Source organism: Rhipicephalus sanguineus, chromosome 5 (assembly GCF_013339695.2).
Source record: "Rhipicephalus sanguineus isolate Rsan-2018 chromosome 5, BIME_Rsan_1.4, whole genome shotgun sequence".
In the NCBI taxonomy this organism is placed as follows: Eukaryota; Metazoa; Arthropoda; class Arachnida; order Ixodida; family Ixodidae; genus Rhipicephalus; species Rhipicephalus sanguineus.
This window is the reverse complement of record NC_051180.1, coordinates 59,288,744-59,307,919: the sequence shown is the minus strand read 5'-3', so window position 1 is coordinate 59,307,919 and position 19,176 is coordinate 59,288,744. Positions and strand designations below refer to the sequence as shown.

Here is a 19,176-nt window from a genome sequence, read left to right as displayed (position 1 = left end):
TGTAAATCATGACCCCACATGCGCTCCAGAAATATGTTTTGATGTTCTAAGTGCCAAGCAGGGATAGTGAGCTCTGTTTACCAGGTTTAGAATTGTTCACTTCGTTTTCTGTTGGACTTTACTATATAATGTTCTGTGTCAGATTATTTCATTGTCTCATCTGCAGTGGTACCGTACGCATTATGCAAGGTCATGTCATGTTCATAGATCATGTTTTTTTTTTCTTCTTTTTCCTTTGTTCTCTTAAAAACATGTCAGTATTGTTCTTTCAAGAGTTTCAATAAATTTGGCTATGAGAAATCACCCAGTGACTGTATTTTGTATTCTTTGGAAAACCTTTTTTAACCTATACTACTAGACTCAAGTGAACAATTGTAAAGTTGTTAGTGTTGGTGCAGAGATCATAAACAAGGTTTGAACGTTACGTTAAGTATTTTATTGTAAAACTGTGAGAATTGGCTGGTAAATCTAAAGCACAAAAACCTCAACCAGAAATTTAGATTACGCTTTTGCTGCATCACTCAAAGTTGTAATTATGTAATGACCGTCTTCCTGTTTATCTGTAATCAATGCTCCAAACTCTGGGCAGTCTAGATTATCATATGACATATTTCAAGAAAGGCTGAAGACGCTATACAAGTTTATATTGTTCTACCTATCCTGTAACGGCCTGGAAAGGCTACAGGTAACTAAATAAATAACTGAATCAGCTGGCTGCAAGTTCTAGGTGATAAAAAAAGCAGTAGTAGGACCACATGAAACAAATCTCCGTGCTATAATAGCCCATGTACCGTACAAGGAGCCCAGTGTTGTTGTTTGGTCTTGTTGCTCTTTGGCCTTCTTGTTAAAGTATATAACCCTTTCACTGTAGAGTTTTATCCTGACTGCTCCTCGTTCCCTGCCGCGTTTTTTTTTTTTTTTTTTTGCGCGGTTCGTGGAAACATTATGCTAGTAATGCCCCATGATGGCGTTACAGATTCCTGAAGAAGATGGGTCGAAAGCATGTTCTTGCGGCTCAAATTCTTTCTTTTCTTTCTATGGGTCGAAAGCATGCTCTTGCGGCTCGACTTCTTTCTTTTTCCAGCAGGAATTTCGCTCCTTGGGTTTCCTAATGTTGCTTGGATTCCTAGCCTATAGGGACAAGGGCCCTTCCTCGCTGTCTTTACTCGACAAGCCATTTAGCTGAGCTGCTTCATCACTGTCACTTTCATCCGAGTCCGAATTCATCAACAGTTCTTGAATTTCTCTGTCCGCCAAAGCGTACACGCACGTCACACACCGACTCACCATGGCTACGCTGCCGAGTCGAAGGCGAAGTGATGCACATGTAGAAACATGCGCTCAATCTGTTTTCTAAACTTTAGTCTACAAGTCCTATGTGCTTATGTGATCCCTCCATAGGTGGTGCGACATGCCCAAATTATTTTGTTTATTACAGGAGTTGTCTTGTGAGTGGCATGGAGTGAGTGGAAAAGGCAGTGAGAGTAGCAGGGAGTGGTCATCTCTCGCGTTATCTTGTCAGTAAAGTAAAAGGGTTAATGCGTTGTTAGGCACACTTGTATACACTCAAAGGACCCACATGATTGCATGTCTGGGTGCTTGCATGTACGAAGGTTTTAAAGAATTTGCAGCGCAAGCATGTAAGTGCTGAAAAGAAAGGCGGCACAGTGAAGTTAGGAAGGCAAACAGGGACGCTTACGAGGTGTGTTCCTTTAAGTGCGGAGCACTTTTGGGGCCAGCCCTGTTGCATGCTGTTGTAGCTTGGCATAACGCAGGCAAAACCACGAATAGCATAGCCATCTGTACCATATTGAGTGCACGCTCGTGCCAAGGAGAAGCCTTCTTCCTCTTGTTCTTCAAGTGCCTTGATAATGAATAAGTGCAGAGCACTTTAGGGGCCCGGGCTGTCGTATGCTGTCGTTGCGTAACACAGTCAAAACCACGTATAAAAATAGAAAAAAAAAAAGGAAGCAAGCGAGAAATAGAAAGAGAGAGAAAGAAAGGGGGTAAATAGGAAGTAGAATAGCGAGAGCAGGAAAGAGAAAGAAATAGATAAAAAGAGAGGAAGAAATAGAAATGAAGAGAGAAAAAAAACAGAAAGAAAGGTGAAGCGAAACAAAAAAGGGTGCCCAGCTCCGCACTTCCTTTAGGCTTGCCACCACTCGTGCGAAGGTGCCTTAATTTTTTGCCCTCCTTACTTCACTGTGTAGCCTTTCTTTCAGCACTTACGTGGTTGCACTGCAAACTCTCTAAAATGTACAGTAATCAACTCGCACACATCGCCATTCTTCAATGTATGAACATGTGCAGAATAGGGCTTTAATTTCTTTATCGAAATGAGTTGCCCAATAGCCTAGCAAAAGCATCTTCTAGAGGGAAAACAGTGCAAAACACGTGAACTGATACATGGGGCAAATTTCTTTTCCTGCCGTACTTCGGGAGGACGAGCCGCGCAAGCATATATTGCATGTTGGAACTTGGTAATGAGCTTTCAAAAAGTGTACGTTTCACCTCATCGGTACTGCAGGGCCTGGCGCAACGTCTCCGAATGGCAGCCTCACAAGTCAGTCGAGCCAGTCGGCAGTCAACCCGGCTGCGGCCGTTCCGCAAGCTACCCCTTCCACTGTGCTTCCTCCGCAGCCAGTCACAGGGGTGGTGGCAGTCGCACCTTCCCAGCAACAGCCTCCACCGCAGGCTGGAACTGCCAACCCCGTCACGCAGCCGCCGTCCAGTACAGCACAAGGGAACACTGCCCAGCAAGGATATTTTGGCTCCGTCTTGGACAGTCAGTCTTTGAGTAAGAACAGCGTCGCGTGCCTTCTAAAATTTGTTTTTGCTACCACATAGCTAAATGTGTCCTTTTTTTTTGGTGACGTAAATTCTCATTTGTAGTGGTTTTATTTAGGCCTGTGTGAATATCATTTTCTTGATTTAAAGTGACGTCGAAGCGATATATAGTAGTAGCGAATAACGTTGAAACAGATGTGGGAGTTGTATTAGACCTTCATGCACGTGCCAGAATTGGCTCTTGCCAAAGAGAAAATACAGCATACTTTCTAGATTTTTTGTTGTTACTTATTCAGCAAACATAGGCAACAACAATGAGCAGTGACACAAAAGCATCAACCAACGACAAGATGACCTTGTAAGACGTTCCCACAGTTGACTCTTTCTCTTTTCTTTAAAAATGCTAACATTCGTGGTAAATTGAAATAAGATTCTTCAGTTGGAAGACCAGACACAATTTTATAGCACATTCTCTTGCTGTACACTCCAAGTATTTGTGCAACAAGCTGGCATACCTAAAGACCACAGCATGCAGCGACTCCAGCTATGCTCGAAGTACTTCAACTAAGATGGCAGCAGCGTCACTTCTGTAAACTTGTGCTTGTGCAGATCATGTGGGGAGATCAGTCTACTGTAGGCTTGTGCTAAAATTCGAGCACTTCGAATATTCAAACGAATATTACAGTATTCGAATTCGCTTGGACACAAATTTCAGTTACCGTATTTACTCGATTCTACCGCGCCCTCGATTGTAACGCGCACCCGTTTTCCGCGACCAAAAAAAAAAAAAAAAAAAAAGAACATCGATTCTAACGCGCACCCATTTTTCGTGAGAGAAATGAACAAAAGAAGTCCGTAAGAGTCCACCTTCGCACATTCAGAAGAACAAGTATTTGGCTTTTAAAGAACTAAAGTTTCAAAAAAAGAAAACACAAAGTCAAACGGCGGGCCTTGCCGCTGAAACTGTCACCACTACGGCGGCGATACGAGTCGCATAATGGATCAGTCTTCGTCGCTGTCGGACAACTCCTTGTCGCTGTCAACGCTCTTCGATTTCGGCAAAACGGCCCTGCTTTTGACCACAGAAACTTTTTCGTGAAGCTTTGCTGTAAAACAATCTTCTGCTTCTGTTTGCACCAGTCTCGCACGCACGTTTCGGCAACTCCGAACGACCGCGATGCGGCCCGATTTCCGTCCGTCTCTGCACATGTAATAACTTTTCTTTGAAATGCGACATCGTGGTGCACTCATCGAGTATTTGGAGTGCGCACTTCCATGCCACCGATGCGAATGTAGAACGGGATGACAAACTCCTCAGCACACGTACGAACTGAAACAATGACAGAAATGGCCGAGGCGCGTAGGAGGCGGCCATTTTGAAATGCCGATGGCAATACGATAACCGAGTTTCTTTTTGTTTTTTTTTCGGTACTCGATTCTAACGCGCATGCGAGTTTTCGACTCGTTTTGCCGAAAAAAAGGTGCGCGTTAGATTCGAGTAAATACGGTATCCAAAATTTCGAAGTATTCGAAATGAACAAATACATTTAAACCTCACTATAACAAAGTTGCATTTGACACGAAAATAACTTCGCTATATCCGAAAATTTGTTATAAGCATATATTCGAACCACTGTATCTGTTACCAACACTATTATTCATTTACTTCGTTATAACCAATAATTTCTTATACAGTCGAACCCGGGTATATCGAACTCGCCAAAAAACGTTTATTAGTTCGATATATGGCATAATTCGATATAGGCCTGCTATAGAATTTGATGATACAAAGGCACATACCTATAAGAAAAGTACTCCCTACTCTGGAATAAAATAGTCCTGGATTTTCTTCTGTTTCAACGACTTCGCTGCCTGCGACAGCACGTACGCCTCCACGTTGTCCAACGAGTCAGAGCAGCCTTCCATATTCACGCAATAGCGCCGGACCAACGCAAGTGCACTAATCACTTCGGAGGATGTAGGCAACGGGCCATCGTCAATTTCCTTATTGCTGTCGCTTTGGCTCGTGGTCAGCACGACGTCTGCAACGTAGTCCTCATCTTGTAGCTGGCCCATGATGGCGACATCATCGTCCGCACTGACGAACTCGTCGAATGTTGATCCGTACGTGGCGGCGACGTCAGACTTCTCACCGCGCTCGACTCGATTTATGATTTCGAGTTTTGCGGCGAACGGCAAAGTCTGCCTCTTTGCAGAAGCCATGACGACAGCGAGCGCTAACAGGCAACACCACCAGCACGGACCACGCTGAATGAGGACTCGAGGAAAAGAGGCAGCAGCAGGCACGCAAGCATAAAGAAAAAATGGCGCTCACTTGTACTGCTTGTGCCGCCTCCGCGCCTCGGAGAAAGCACGACGGCCTCTGATTGGCTGTAAGCGCTGCAAGCAGGCCAGGATCATTTTTTGCAGGGGGGTGTTCGCCTGTGCACAGCCGGGTCTAAACCACTTTTTCTAGGGTGGCGCCGGCAGTTTTCCCCGCCACCGCGAGGGAAAGCCAACTTGCTGGGGCACTTTTGAGGCACATGGAGTTTGATATATCGGTTGTTGCTATTTTCGTTCGATGTAACAGTAACTTTTGCTATATATTATCAATGTAAATATACCGTGTTTAGAAATTGTTCAATATATGGGATAATTTGATATAAACGGGTTCGATATAGTCGGGCTCGACTGTATCCGTGTTCGTTATATTGAGGTTTGAATGTAGACATATATAAACCGCATGAAACCCCCTGCAAAGGTTGTTTCACTGCAGTGGAGGGGTGCTGTACTATGAATACATTTATCCAGGGGAATTATGCACTGCAGCGAAGCCCCACTTCAAAGTTAGACAAATTACCCTCACATCAATTCATCATTAAGTCTAAAAGCTTGTTGTACCAGCTTATAGGCTCTAAGTGTAGTAGATTTTAAAACATAACATATTTTACAGGTTATCACTTGCATTCTACCGAAAGTCAAATCCTGCTACTATCAAAGTTGCTTCCACTTCCTTTTGAACCAAAAAGAATGACATTTGCACATGCCTTGTTTCAATTTTATAATATATGGTGCAGGTTAGTTGGGTCATGACAAATATGCTCATTTTTCTTAATAACATGCAATATATACTATTCGACTTTTATTAGAAAATTATTGGACCAAATTACTATTCCCTTCGAACCTAAAATTTACTATTCGCACAAGCCTAGTCTACTGCCTACCTTTGCAGCAGGTGCACATGCTGGTACAGTCGAGCCCGACTATATCGAACCCGTTTGTATCAAATTATCCCGTATATCGAACAATTTCTAAACACGGTAAATTTACATTGAGAATATAGAGCAAAAGTTACTGTTACATCGAACGAAAATAGCAACGACAACCGATATATCAAACTCCATGTGCCTCAAAAGTGCCCCAGCAAGTTGGCTTTCCCTCGCGGTGGCGGGGAAAACTACCGGCGCCACCCTAGAAAAAGTGGTTTAGACCCGGCTGCGCACGGCCGAACACCCCCCTGCAAAAAATGATCCTGGCCTGCTCGCAGCGCTTACAGCCAATCAGAGGCCGTCGCGCTTTCTCCGAGGCGCTGAGGCGGTACAAGTGAGCGCCATTTTTTCTTTCTTTATGCTTGCGGGCCTGCTGCTGCCTCTTATCTGTCTTATCCACGAGTTCAGCGTGGTCCATGCTGGTGGTGTTGCCTGTTGACGCTCTGTGTACTTTCTTGGCGCGCTGTCGTCATGGCCTTTGCAAAGAGGCAGAATTTGCCGTTCGCCACGAAACTCGAAATCACAAATCGAGTCGAGCGCGGTGAGAAGAAGTCCGGCGTCGCCACCGCATACGGATCGACATTCGACGTGTTCGTCAGTGCGGACGATGATGTCGCCATCATGGGCCAGCTACAAGATGAGGAATACGTTGCAGACGTTGTGCCGACCACAAGCCAAAGCGACAGCAATAAGGAAATTGACAATGGCCCGTTGCCTACATCCTCCGAAGTGATTAGTGCACTTGCGTTGGTCCGGCGCTATTGCTTGAATATACAAGGCTGCTCCGACTCGTTGGACGTGGAGGCATGCGTGCTGTCGCAGGCAGCGAAGTTGTTGAAACAGAAGAAAATCCAGGACTGTTTTGTTCCAAAGTTGGGCACGCAAGTAAGCCACCATATTAATAAAGTACTTTTCTTATTTGTATGTGCCTTTGTGTCATTAAATCCTATAGCAGGCCTATATCGAATTATGCCATATATCGAACTAATAAACGTTTTTTGGCGAGTTCGATATACCCGGGTTCGACTGTACTTAAATAATGAACCAAAATGCTGGGCATAGTCTGTCTACCATTTATTGCTTGAAGAACCTTGTTATCTTCTTCTGGCGAGTGGACAACTAGCTCTGCAGGACGACGAATGCCTCCACATCCTTGACCTTCCTGCGAACACCATCGGAGGCATCTTGGCAGTGCCTGAGGAATGAATGTGTCTTCTCGTGGAAAACTGGAAACAGTCTCTTCCTTTTCGTGCGTTATTCCAGCATCGTCACCTTTGGCATTGCCTTCATCACTACTCCCTTCTTGCTCACACACTTGATTCACGATGTCTTCACTGGTGAGATCGGTGGACGTAGCCATTGCACTGTCGCTGTCAACGTAATCATCAAAGGACACTGTGATCTCTATGAGGAGCTTCTTCGTATGCTCATTCCACAGTTCTGCGTTGAACTCATCTGTCTCATCATAGTTTCGCGGTGTAGGTGAGGCCTTCAAAGGGCCTGCCTTCCTACAGTTGGCCAGCGGTTGCTTTCATGCTTGCCTTGATGTTCCACCATGACACTGTAAACATTTCTGCTTGCACAATTGCACATTCACCATTAGTGCTGAACATTTGTCAACGATGAGAAGAACTTTTCTTTCTTCTTCATCTTGTTTTGAGCTGTGGCAGCTTCTTGCATCATCCATGCCTTCTTGTTGGCTCGGTAGTTTCAAGGCAACAAGACGTTTTATTGTGATAGCAATTCTATGGACACTCCAGGTGCATTTTTGCCGTCGCTGTCTTGTTCTGTATAAAGTGCAAATCGATAACATAGCCCCGCGCGTCATGTGCTCTATGTACGGGTGAAAGCTCGCAAGCGCTGTTACTAAATGGGGCTCAAGTGGAGATGAAAAGCTGGGGCTGTACTTATTGAAACTAGCCTTGTGTGAATAGTAAATTTTTGGTTCGAAGCGAATAGTGATTTTGGTCAAATAATTTCGAATCAAATTTGAATAGTATATGTCAGATATTATAAAGAAAAATGAGCATATTTGTCGTGACCCAACTAACCTGCACAATATAATAGCAGCAGGATTTGTCTTTCGGTAGAACGCAAGTGGTAACCTGTAAAATATGTTACATTTTAAAATTTACTATACTTGGAGCACATAAGCCAGTATAACAAGCTTTTAAACTTGTTGCATGAGAAGTTTAAAACAGACAAAGTGCAACGTCTTGTTGCACTTTGTCTAGCCATGTTGCCTTATAGAGGTCTTCATTGTCTTGTCAAAAATAACACTTGAAAAGGCAACTCATTCTCAATCATGCCATCGCTGAATATTTACGCCAGCAGTGGAGTAGGGTACACTTGGTTACTGCAGTAAGGGCCCTGCATTTGCCTGGTCAATCTCTGCGCTGCCGGGCGGCACTATCAATAGAATTTGTTCTTGTTTATGGCTCCACTAATCTGTAAACTCCGAGAAACTTTCTCACATGTCTACTTAGATTTTGCTTACATGAATGACAGAAAACAGAGCTATCCCACACAGTGCGTGCCAAACCGAACTCATCATGCACGCATTGCCTGTCTGCACGCAAAAGCGACACTTTCTGGTTCTGCAGCTGTCTCTTCAGGAAAAATCGGTTGAACTGAGTTATCCATTTATGAGCATTAGCACCTCTCACTCTTTTATGTGTTACCTTGACCATGCTCCTCGCACTCTTGGTTACCGTGCATCATACCATTACGCATAATCTCACTTCAGTCATTCTGCTCTACATTTCTTTCAAGGCGTTTGTCTTTTTCACACTTTACGTTCCTTTTCGTTTTAGACTTTTTTCTCCTTCTTGCAGCCAACCTCTGTACTTGGAAGCTGTATTAATATATCTTCTTCACTTCCTTGCTCCTGCTTAGAACGATCAAAAGTTGAGCAAGTGGTTCATGTTACTAAAAGTCACATGCGTTAAAACAGACACAGGTAGTAAGGAAAAACAAACGGCTCTGTTTGTGTTGTTGTTTTCGTTTCTACTTGCCTCGCTGCTTGCAAGCTTGCCTTTCAGTAAGGTGACTCTGTTTGTGGCTTCATTTCTTGCCTCTGGTTGCTACACACCACAAGAAACCAAATGCCACAACAGTAATGTGGCACCATGCCTGGGCCCCTAGTGTGGCATAGAGACAGTAGTTGTTTCATAGTAGCATAAGTGAGCGGTGTAGTAGTTGGCACGGGGTACAGGGCTGCTTTCTATATATAGGCTGGTCTGTTGCAATCCTGACCAGCATTGTAAACAGCATATTGACAGCTTAGAAGCCAGCTTTCAGCAAGCCTAAGCAACTGAATGCATCTAGAAGATGTCTCTGTGACAAGATGACACCCTAAATCCAAAATAAAAACTCAAGAAAAGCTGATACTATTATGATTGCATTTTAATAGGGATGGGCGAATAGTGAATTTGAAGTTCGAAGCGAATCCGAAGCGAATAGTGATTTGGTCGAATAATTTCGAATCGAATAGTTCGAATAGTATTTACCGCATATTATTAAGAAAAATCAGCACTTTTGTCATGACCCTTGCACAATATATTTAAGGATTGGAACTAGGTATGAGTGAATGTCACTTTTTTGGTTTGAAATGAAGTGGAAGCAGCCCTGAATAGTATGAAGATTTGAATAGCAGTCGGGTGCAAGTTGTAAGTGGTGGAATATGTTACAATTTAAAAATTACTATACTTAGCACGTATAAGCCCATATAACACGCTTTTAAACTGAAAAAAAAAAAAAAATATGTACATTTAACCTTGAAGTGTGGCTTCGCGGCAGTGCAGATTTCCCTGGGTGGGTTGTTTCACGGCACAGCAACCAGACGCTGCAGTGAAACCACCTTTACAGGGGGTTATGTGCAGTCAAATGTATACATATATTCGTTCATTTCGAATACTTCGAAATTTCGAATAATCTAAATTCATATCGAAGCGAATTCGAATGCTGTAATATTCGTCCGAATATTCGAAACGCCCGAATATTCGCCCATCCCTGCATTTTAACACTTTGCATATGTGTACTTGTGAAAACACAACAGTATGTTAAGCACGTAAGGAAGCCTGACCATGTTTTCCTGTGAGCAGACAGCATTTCCATTAAGTTTCTAAGCCTTTTGTCATATTATGCGCTGCCACGTTTTTTTTTGAACAGCAGTATCTTGCACCTTTTTTTGTTTTGATGCTTTCTTGACCTTAACTGTCTTGCCTCCTGGCTCCCTCACACGCTATGGTAACTTAGTGGCAAAAGTGTTGCGCTGCTAAGCTCAAGGTTGTGGGTTTAATTCCCAGTCCCGGCAGCCACATTTCAATGTAGGCGATACGCAAGAACACCTGCGTACTTAGATTTTGGCGTACATTAAGGAATCCCAGGTGGTCAAAATTAATTCAGAGACCCCCGCTATGGGCTGCCTCCCAATAATTTCATGGTTTTAGCACTTAAAGCATCAGAATTTAATTTTTTGCTGTCTTTATCAGAACCGGAATGAGGCTTTAGATAGCTGTTGTTTGCTTAGCTGTTTATTTAGGTAACGTTGGATATTAGAACACAGCTTCAATAAGATAGCAACCAGCACCCACAAGGTAAGTGGGAAAAAAAGAAAAGCTTCATATAGTATATGTATACTAATGTCCTTCTTTAGATAATCTATCAAACACTCAAAATATAGCTTACAATGTGCTGCTCAAAAAAACTAATGTGCAAGCTGTACCAGAGTTAGCAGAATAGCCCGTTTGATTATAAATTTTATTGAGGAAAGCAAGCAGCCTTTTGTACAGAGCTCAAGGAAAGTGATTGCTAGCTTCTAGTACAGTTGAAGCTCCATTTAGTGGCGCTGGTAAAAGTGCCAATTTACTTTGTTATATCAAAGCTTTATATTTAAATTCCACCTTTCATGCGTAGTATGGTCTCTAATGGATTCTTTCTTACCGGGAGAATGTAAAAAAGAAAATGAAGTCACAATGCAATAGCAGCAAATTGGAATGTCATATGAAGAAGGGCTATCAGCTCACTCCTTTAGCAAACATGGCTGCTGCAGCAAGTGAATTGACCTTCGTGCGGTCTATGGCATCAATTCAAACTTAGGGATGAAATCACAACAAGCACTAAGCTTGGAGCCACCTGTTGACCCCCCTCCCCCTCAAGAGATATAATCACGTGAGCACAGGCGACCATGCCCTGTAGGTCAGAGTACAGGACCGGAGGCACGCAGTCCAACTCCGGCAAAAGACGAATGGGGCCATGCCCTTTAAAGTGCGCACTTTGACACTTTGCGCTATCTCGCAGAGGATAGTGAGCAAGCCTCTGCGACACTGAAGCACCTCGGAGACCTGTGTACCACCAACGGTAATGGGGTATATCGACCAGATTTTTCTTAGCCTCGTAGCGCGAGTGTCAGCCGCGCCTCTACTCTCGACACCAGGCACCGCCTGGTGGTGCAGACGACGGCGGGGGCTGCTGATGGCGGGAGGCGATAGCCGTGCTTGCGTTGTGTGTTTGCTTGTGTCAGTGCTTTCAGAACTGTTAGGTAGCGGTCTCAGCTGCTTGCTTGCCACATACTCGGAACGGCAGTGCAATGTATAAAAATTCGTCTGGGTGGCACTGCGCCTGTGTTGGGTGCCCGGACAACAAGCGAAAAAGGAAGCGGCTGGTGTTTGTGCAGCGTGTATTCTAGACGTTTTCAAGGCCCTTGATTTCAATAAGTAATAAGTGAGCTGGTGCTCTTGCTCAGGAGGCAGTATTTCCCACCTATTCAAACGGCTGCACTGCAAGTGCGTGGGTTAAAACAGGACCACCTGTTGGATGAAAAAAATAAACTGAATTACTAGAATGGCGATGAGGAATCTTGAGATGAGAAAGACAGTACCCATGCACCTCACCAGATATTTTCTCAAACTGCGAAGCCAACTAACAAATGTTTCTCAGTTTTGCCTGAAAACTTACAGGCGCCACCGCAGCCGCAGACTGGAGGCAAGCTTCAGTTGTTAATGCATGGAAATTTCAACACGCGGGTGTTTAAGCTTGTTGCCCAAATCCAAAATGCGGCAACCTTGGCTATAAATTTGTTCAAAAAGGCACAGGTAAACCTCGATGTAACAAACTGTTACACTTTTTACAACTTCATGTCCATAGAACATAAGTATTTTGAACCTCACAGCTGCGAGGCATGTCTCCCTGTGGTTTCATAACGAAGTTTTTCTGTGACAGTAAAGGAAGGCCGAGGTGATAAATCCTGGTGCGGCTCAATCGTGATTGAAAGTACGAGTGTGACTGGGACCTTGTCATTGCAGGGGCGATCCTTCAATTGCAGTTAAGGGGAGACGTGAGTCTTAAAAAATGTTTTTTTAAAAGTTGGGTGAATGGCATGAAATTTAATACACTTATTCAGCTTTTTCTGCAGATTCAAAATCTCTAAGTAGATTTTTAATAGCTGCATTATAACAAAAGATATGCAACTTCTAACACATATTTAAGCATACTTCTTACGGGGATTTTTGGCAACTTTGCTTTGTCAAACACAAAAACAAAGTATGTGGCAAGATTGCCAGGAAACTGGTCTAGCCGGTGATGCTATTTATTTTCTTATAATGTTGTTCACCAAATTATAATTCTCGATTATCAGAAATAGTATGCAGCAAAAAAATTTCACTCACATTTACGTCTATTTATTTTGCATTCAAAGTTTGTTGAAGACAATTGGATTAGCATCACCGGCTAAACCAGCTCTCTGGCAGCCTTGCCACATACTTTGTTTCTGTGTTTGACAAAGCAAAGTTGCCAAAAATTCCCGTAAGAAATATGCTTTTAGAGATTGCACATCTTTTGTACTAATGCAGCTACCAAAAATCTAATTATAGATTTGGAATCTGCAGAAAAAAATGGGATAAGTTTGTTAAATTTCGTTCAGTTCACCCAGCTAATAAAAGAAATAAAAAAAAGACCCGCGTCTCCCCCCAAGGCATGTCGCGATAGAAACTCCACGCGTGTGCGCCGCTCGGTCAGGATCGAACTTTATCTATATCGGACTCAAGCGTAATCTTCGTCGGTTTTGATCGTGATTCAGAGCACCTGTGCGACGGGGTGCTTTTGCAGACTCTGCTCTTTAAGAACACAGAGGTTGGGGGCCGGCATGTGCACTGCGTCTAGCCTACAAGAGGCCTCGGACACTACGCCAGGCCATGCTTCCGCAGTAATCTCGCTTAGAAATACCACGTAATCTCAGCTACAACGTTCGCGTTAAAACTGACATAATCACCTAATTAAATTCATCCCGTTGCATTATGCGAGAGAGCACAAAACAACCATTGTGCAGTACAGTTGGACAGTAGCGTGGCATGAAAATATCTGTCGCTGCTGCCTTTCAGAAAAAAAATATACAGCTTACTAGGTTTCATCTAGCCATTAGCATACGAATGCGTAACTGTAAAATATTTCTTGATATGATATAGTACAGAAAAAAAATGAATGGACGACTGCACGGTGCTGCAAGTATTCAAACCTTCGTGACGATGTTGCTGAACGTTCTTGCGATGTTTGACAACATCCCTGGCACAGTTCCACTGTTCGAAAATGTAGTTGCATGAAAAAACATGCACGTTCTGACATTCAGAGAAGACTGAGCGGCTGCGGAGCTTGCAAATCTGCTGTTGCCCGCTACTGAGAGCCATAAACGCAGTGCACAGTGTTGTGCGCCAGCGTGTTTCAGCAGCCCCCAAGCAAATGCTTGCACCACGGCGCCTCGGTCGGCCAAACATGGCAGCCGCCTATGAGCACCGGAAATTCTGGTCTATAAATAGCTTCCTGTTAGTATGCCGGAGGATGTAAGCCTTTGTGGCCGAGTCGTTTAACAAGTCGCGCTGCGGGGCAAGGGGTCACAGGTTCGAATCCCCAGTCGCATGCTTCGGGCAAATTTTTCTCTAGACTTTTTTTTTTGTGGGTTTTGCATGGTGTCGCCGATGGCAGGAAGCCGTCGAGAGTGTCTGTATAATTGCTATCGCAATACAAATGTTAGAATGATTGGGAAGTACAAAAAAATTTGCTACTGATAATGTCAATAACATAAAAAAATAAATTTTGTTGAACTTCAGATATGGCGACCACAACTCGATGCCGTGCAGAGGAAGTCTTCTTCACAGCAGCTGCACGTCACGCGTAATGCCTAAAGAAACACAAACCCATCGCACTCTGCATGCGAACTGAAATTGACGTAGCAAAGCTATTGTGTCCCTTCTCGCACCTTCCTTTCCATAAAAACCTGGGGTGTTGACCACTGGGGTGCGTTACACCGATGTTGCATTCATGAAACTGAACCACTTCCTCTACACTCTATTCAACGAATGCGCTGCATCGAAAACCGTCGCATGCCACAGAAATAAAGCAGCTTCAATCTAAAATTGCCATAAAGCAAGACAACAACCTTAATTGCAGCACCTTTGACATGGTGGCCATGTTTTCTGTGTCCCGGTATAGCACGTGCATGATGCTTGTAGAATTGGGCAAGGAATTTCGGTCACTGCTATGTATTGGTTCAAGAAACCTTTCAAAGCAGTTTTATCATGGAACACCCGTGTAATTTCGTAGTGTAGGTAGCAACAGCAAAGTGTGACTGTAAAAAAGTGGAAAATGTCGGTTGGCTATTTAAATTTGCTGCAGCACCAGTGCACTTATTGAAAGAACACTTTCATTTGCCCTAAAAGCACATGTTAGTTTCAGTTGCTTTCGCTAGCATGGTGTTCTTCAGATTTTTCATACTGTTTAAGAAGTTGTACACTTTAGGTTGAATTGCGCAGAGCAAACTAGCCCACACTTTGGTGTTTGTTAGCTTTTATGTCGTCCTTTTCCTTGCTGGCTTGCTGTGTTTGTTGTGTGTCACATAATTAATGTCGCATAATTAAGCCACCTGTAGTCGGTCCAGTTTTTGTTTTCATCTAGCATATGGGAACTATATGTTCTGATTGAACTGTGTGTGTGCTACAGAAAAACCTGGAATAGTTTTTGTAAAGTTTGTTTATCATAGGGCTCAACCACTAGTTTGTAATAAAATATGAGCACACAGAGTTGCCTTCAGCAAGACACTGGAGCCTCACTGCACAGCTAGAACTGAAAGTGACTCAAATTCATATTATCTATGGTTTTCTTTTAACCCATTACTACATTGGGTTAATTAGGCCTGTTCACAGTAGGCAGAATGCTGTAATCATTGCGAAATTCAGGATTAATTCACAGGATGGTTAATCAGTTCTTCAGGGGCTCCTAAATTGGAGTGAGGTTCATCAAAGGGAAAAATTATCTCTCAAAAATAAGAAAGCTACCGACCTGACAAAAAATTAGTTCTGTTTTGGTATTCTAACTGTGGACCACTGACTGACTGTGAGTACAATACCTTCATGACGAGTTGCTGCCTATTGTTGGTGTACATGGTTAGCCACTAGGAAAGAAAGCTTCCGATTCACATTCAAGATTGCTAAGTATCCTTGCTGCTGTTGCTGTTAGTATAAATGAGTTGAGTTCTGACTCGCATATGTTTGTGCAGTAGTCACCTTTTTAAAATTCTAATCATGAATTATCTCAGTTGCTTTGTTGCACTATAGGAATGACAGCATTGCTCTGCCATTGTTGGACAACACAACCCTCACTTCTCTATCATGCTCTTTTTGGGGTTGTTGAGAATATCATTTCGTAAACGTTGTAAATTAGTACAAATGAAATAGTTCCTGCTAAAATCTGATTTCAAATATCACCATTCAAATTTGTTTCACCTTTAAGTTCGTATGAAAAACATAAGGATAGAAAACACTTATTTGTGTATTGAGAGCCATGTTCACACCTTATCTCTGGTATTTCTGCCTTCAGTGGCACCTTAAACTTGCATCTTGGTCGAGGCACGTACGTAGTTAAAAATTCTGGGCTTTGACATGTCAAAGCCATGACATGATTACAAGGCACATCGTGTGACTGTGGAGTAATTCCAACTGCCTGGGGTTCTTTAACTTGCACCTAAATATAAGAACATAGTGTTCTCGCATTTCGCCCCCATTGAAATGTCGGCACTATGGTGGGGAGTCGAACCCGTATCGTAGAGCTTCACAGTGCGACACCTTGCTGGCTAAACTCTTGGTAGAGAGTTGCCATCGTAACATGACACATTCAGTGCTGCATATAATAATATGTAGCACTGAATGATTGATTAATTATGATTGATATCAAGATTGATATCTTGATTAAGCTTAACTGCAAGATCTTCAGATGTCGCTGCATTCGTAGATGTTGAAAGAGACGAGAAAAGGAAAGGGGAAGGTTAACCAGACGCACACCAGGTTTATTACTCCACAGATGCTAAGATGTCATCAGTGTGTCTGTTGTGCTTGTTTCATGCTGTGTGTGTCTTCATGTGGTCAGTGTTTTTGTTTGTGTGTCTGTGTCTTTTCATCTCTGGCAGTCCAAGCACCCGCAAGCTCCACCAGCATAGATACCTTTAGTTCTCGTGATGCACCGTCCACGTCTTCAGGTATGTCCGCACAGTGTAACCTGTCGCTTCCCTTCCCCGTCTCGTGTGTATTTGGGTGTGATTGGCATTTTGTCAAGCATGCTTTTCTTGCGCGGCCTTGGTCAGAGGTTTGAAATCTGCACCGATAAAGGCTAGGTCTGCTGTTGGCCCTGTGTTTTAGCTCCTGTAGCATGTGGGCAGCTCAGGAGATGGAAAGGTGTATACCGTCCTTCTAAGTCTCTCAGGCTTTGGAGCAGTGTGGCCCAAGTCAGTTCAGATGTGTGCGCAGTGGCCTTGAAACTTCCGACAAAGACCGCGCATCCCGTTTTCGTTTGTACGTCTTTTTCTGTCTGCGTCCTTGCTGTACTCATTTCATACTTAGTGGGCAACATTGCGGAAGTTCCATAAAAAAGTGCGATCATGCAAGTTTCTGTGTGTCTCATGGTGCAGTTTCTAAAAAATCTGGGGCGTTTTGTATGGAATAATTGCTTTGTAAATTTCAATTTTAATTTTTGGCCTTCATAAATTGCATTTATGCTTTCCATGTGATAAATGTGTCATATTTCGTGACATAAAATATTAGGCATTTTAATACATTAAATTGCATGAGGCATATTCCCACGTTTCTTTCATGCAAGCACAAAGAGAATTCTTTTTAGTATTGGCAGTGTTGCTTGCTATTATGAAAAAGCGCAGCTGTGTTGTTTGGTTGTTCTCTGGGATGAGAATATAGTAAGCTGTACTAGAGTGAAAAGAACCACGCTGTCACCTCACAGCTGGTCAGTTGATTTGCTTGGTACCAATATTTTATGCATTTTTAGTTTCTTACATCAAAAACAGACCAACTGAACTCTGTTTTTGATCACTTTTAGCAGTTGCATGCAATGTTATGTGAAAGTTTCATAGTTTCTCTGCCAGTGACCTCCCAAAGGTTCATTTTATGTACAGTATGATTTCATTTTAGCTACCTTTTTGTTTCACGTGCTTTTTGTTCACACATTGTTTTTGTTGTCTTGTTACCACATCTTGTTATATAGCTAACCTGCTGCGGTAAGCAATTTCGATTTGACTTTGCTTTTACAAGAGTTAGCATCAGCCCAACTATTACGATGATAAACACGAAGGGCCTTCAGAATAGTGACATCTTTAGAGGTTCAGCTTAACAGAAGTCATGTTCTGACAACAGTTTTTGAGCAAATCAGCCTGTTTGACGCTGTATAGAGCTTGCTGTAAAAGCAGTGTTCCAAGTTTTTCCTTTGTGTGCAAGCTATTTAATCATTAATCATGGTTCAGGTGTTCTGTAACAGTTGGAAAAATGTCTTAGTTAAAACAAAATTGTTGCATTTATAAGCAGTGATTGCTTTGAGGAATCATCTACGTGACTACCTTGTCCTTTTCAGCTTCTAAGCTCACGGAAGTCTTCAGCTGTACAGTTGATTGACCAACTATTTGTAAATACCGTTACACCATGTCTCACTCTGTGGTAAATGATTACATTATACTTATTAGCAAACCAGGCTCATTGTATCAGAACTCTGTTGGCCAGTTTTCACACAGTTTCAAACAGTTTTCAAACAGTTTTCAAAGAGTAATTGTACCAGACCTTTTTCTTTGTTTTTTGTCTTCCTCAAATATCCTCGTTTGACAGACATTATAGAAGTATTGAAAGTGCTTCCACTTCTGAAAATATATGATACATTTGCTTGAAATTCCTTGCTCGAAATGCCGATTACCCAGGTAGTTTAGGAGGCAAGCTTCAAAGTTTATAGAATTGGCAAAATTTTAGGTTTAACGAATTATTTCTCTTGTGTTAACTTGCTAAAACTCCGAAGTATATTTTCCCGCATTATTTCAGTGTTGCATCTCTTTTGTATGGTAGTGTATATTTGTTTAAGTGAAGCCTTTGTTGTTGTTTTTTTCTGTCTCTCCCTCTTATTTAGTGGATACAACCATTGCTCCTCTCTCCCCGCACTTACCTCAAAATGGAATGAACGGAATGAACCAGCAGCAATCAATGCAATCGTTTTCAAGCACAGGTTAATACTTCCTTTTATCTTTCTTTTTTCTTTTTATGATGCTCATTTCATATTGGTTAATCAAGAACATGGCCTTCTGTCACTCTGAAATGTCCACTTGCTTTTTAGCTCTTATATACAGTAAAATCTCATTAATTCGAACTGACGCCGGGGTTTCGGCAAAGCCTTGTGTATTTCTGTGTAGGAAAACTCCTGTTAATTTGAACGCATCGGTATTTACAACGGTTAATTCGAACCGGGAGCGCCTGCTTTTCATCGCTTCTTGCAGAAGTCGGCACAGAGTGATCACATCGCGTTGCAAAACCAAACCAAACCAAATTTACTCTAGATTCAAAACAACGAAACAGCAGCATTTCTCAGCAGATGAGAATTCGGATGCTGCGCTGGAGCTCTTGGGCAAGCTGCAAACAATGCTCATGTAGTCGTGACAGAAGAAACGTAAGCAAGTGAACTCTTGATTGTGTTAACTCTGCTGGGTAGATAGACGGGTTTTGGCGCATAACTATCGACCTTAAGACTCACTGCTGACATGAATGCATGTCGGTGCTTGTTTCTGCGTATCACTGACTGATCAATTAATTCT

At 42.7% G+C, this 19,176-nt stretch overlaps 1 protein-coding gene and 1 long non-coding RNA gene across 3 annotated transcripts in view; one reads left to right on the top strand and one right to left on the bottom strand.

The window, feature by feature from the left end:
• The window catches only part of LOC119393690 (mothers against decapentaplegic homolog 4), a 42,743-nt gene that overhangs the window by 4,779 nt on the left and 18,788 nt on the right, over positions 1 to 19,176 (top strand). The window contains exons 5-7 of one of the 2 annotated variants that reach the window (XM_037660815.2): positions 2,528 to 2,797; positions 16,510 to 16,578; positions 18,498 to 18,593. In XM_037660815.2, the coding sequence (XP_037516743.1) occupies positions 2,528 to 2,797; positions 16,510 to 16,578; positions 18,498 to 18,593 (435 nt within the window). The remainder of the gene's footprint in view (positions 1 to 2,527; positions 2,798 to 16,509; positions 16,579 to 18,497; positions 18,594 to 19,176) is intronic. The other variant, XM_037660816.2, reaches the window with a different exon arrangement.
• Positions 10,053 to 18,257, bottom strand: LOC125758728 (uncharacterized). The gene is made up of 3 exons (XR_007416356.1): positions 18,161 to 18,257; positions 14,502 to 14,676; positions 10,053 to 11,866 (listed from the first exon to the last, which is right to left on the bottom strand). It is a non-coding gene; the product is annotated as an uncharacterized LOC125758728 (long non-coding RNA).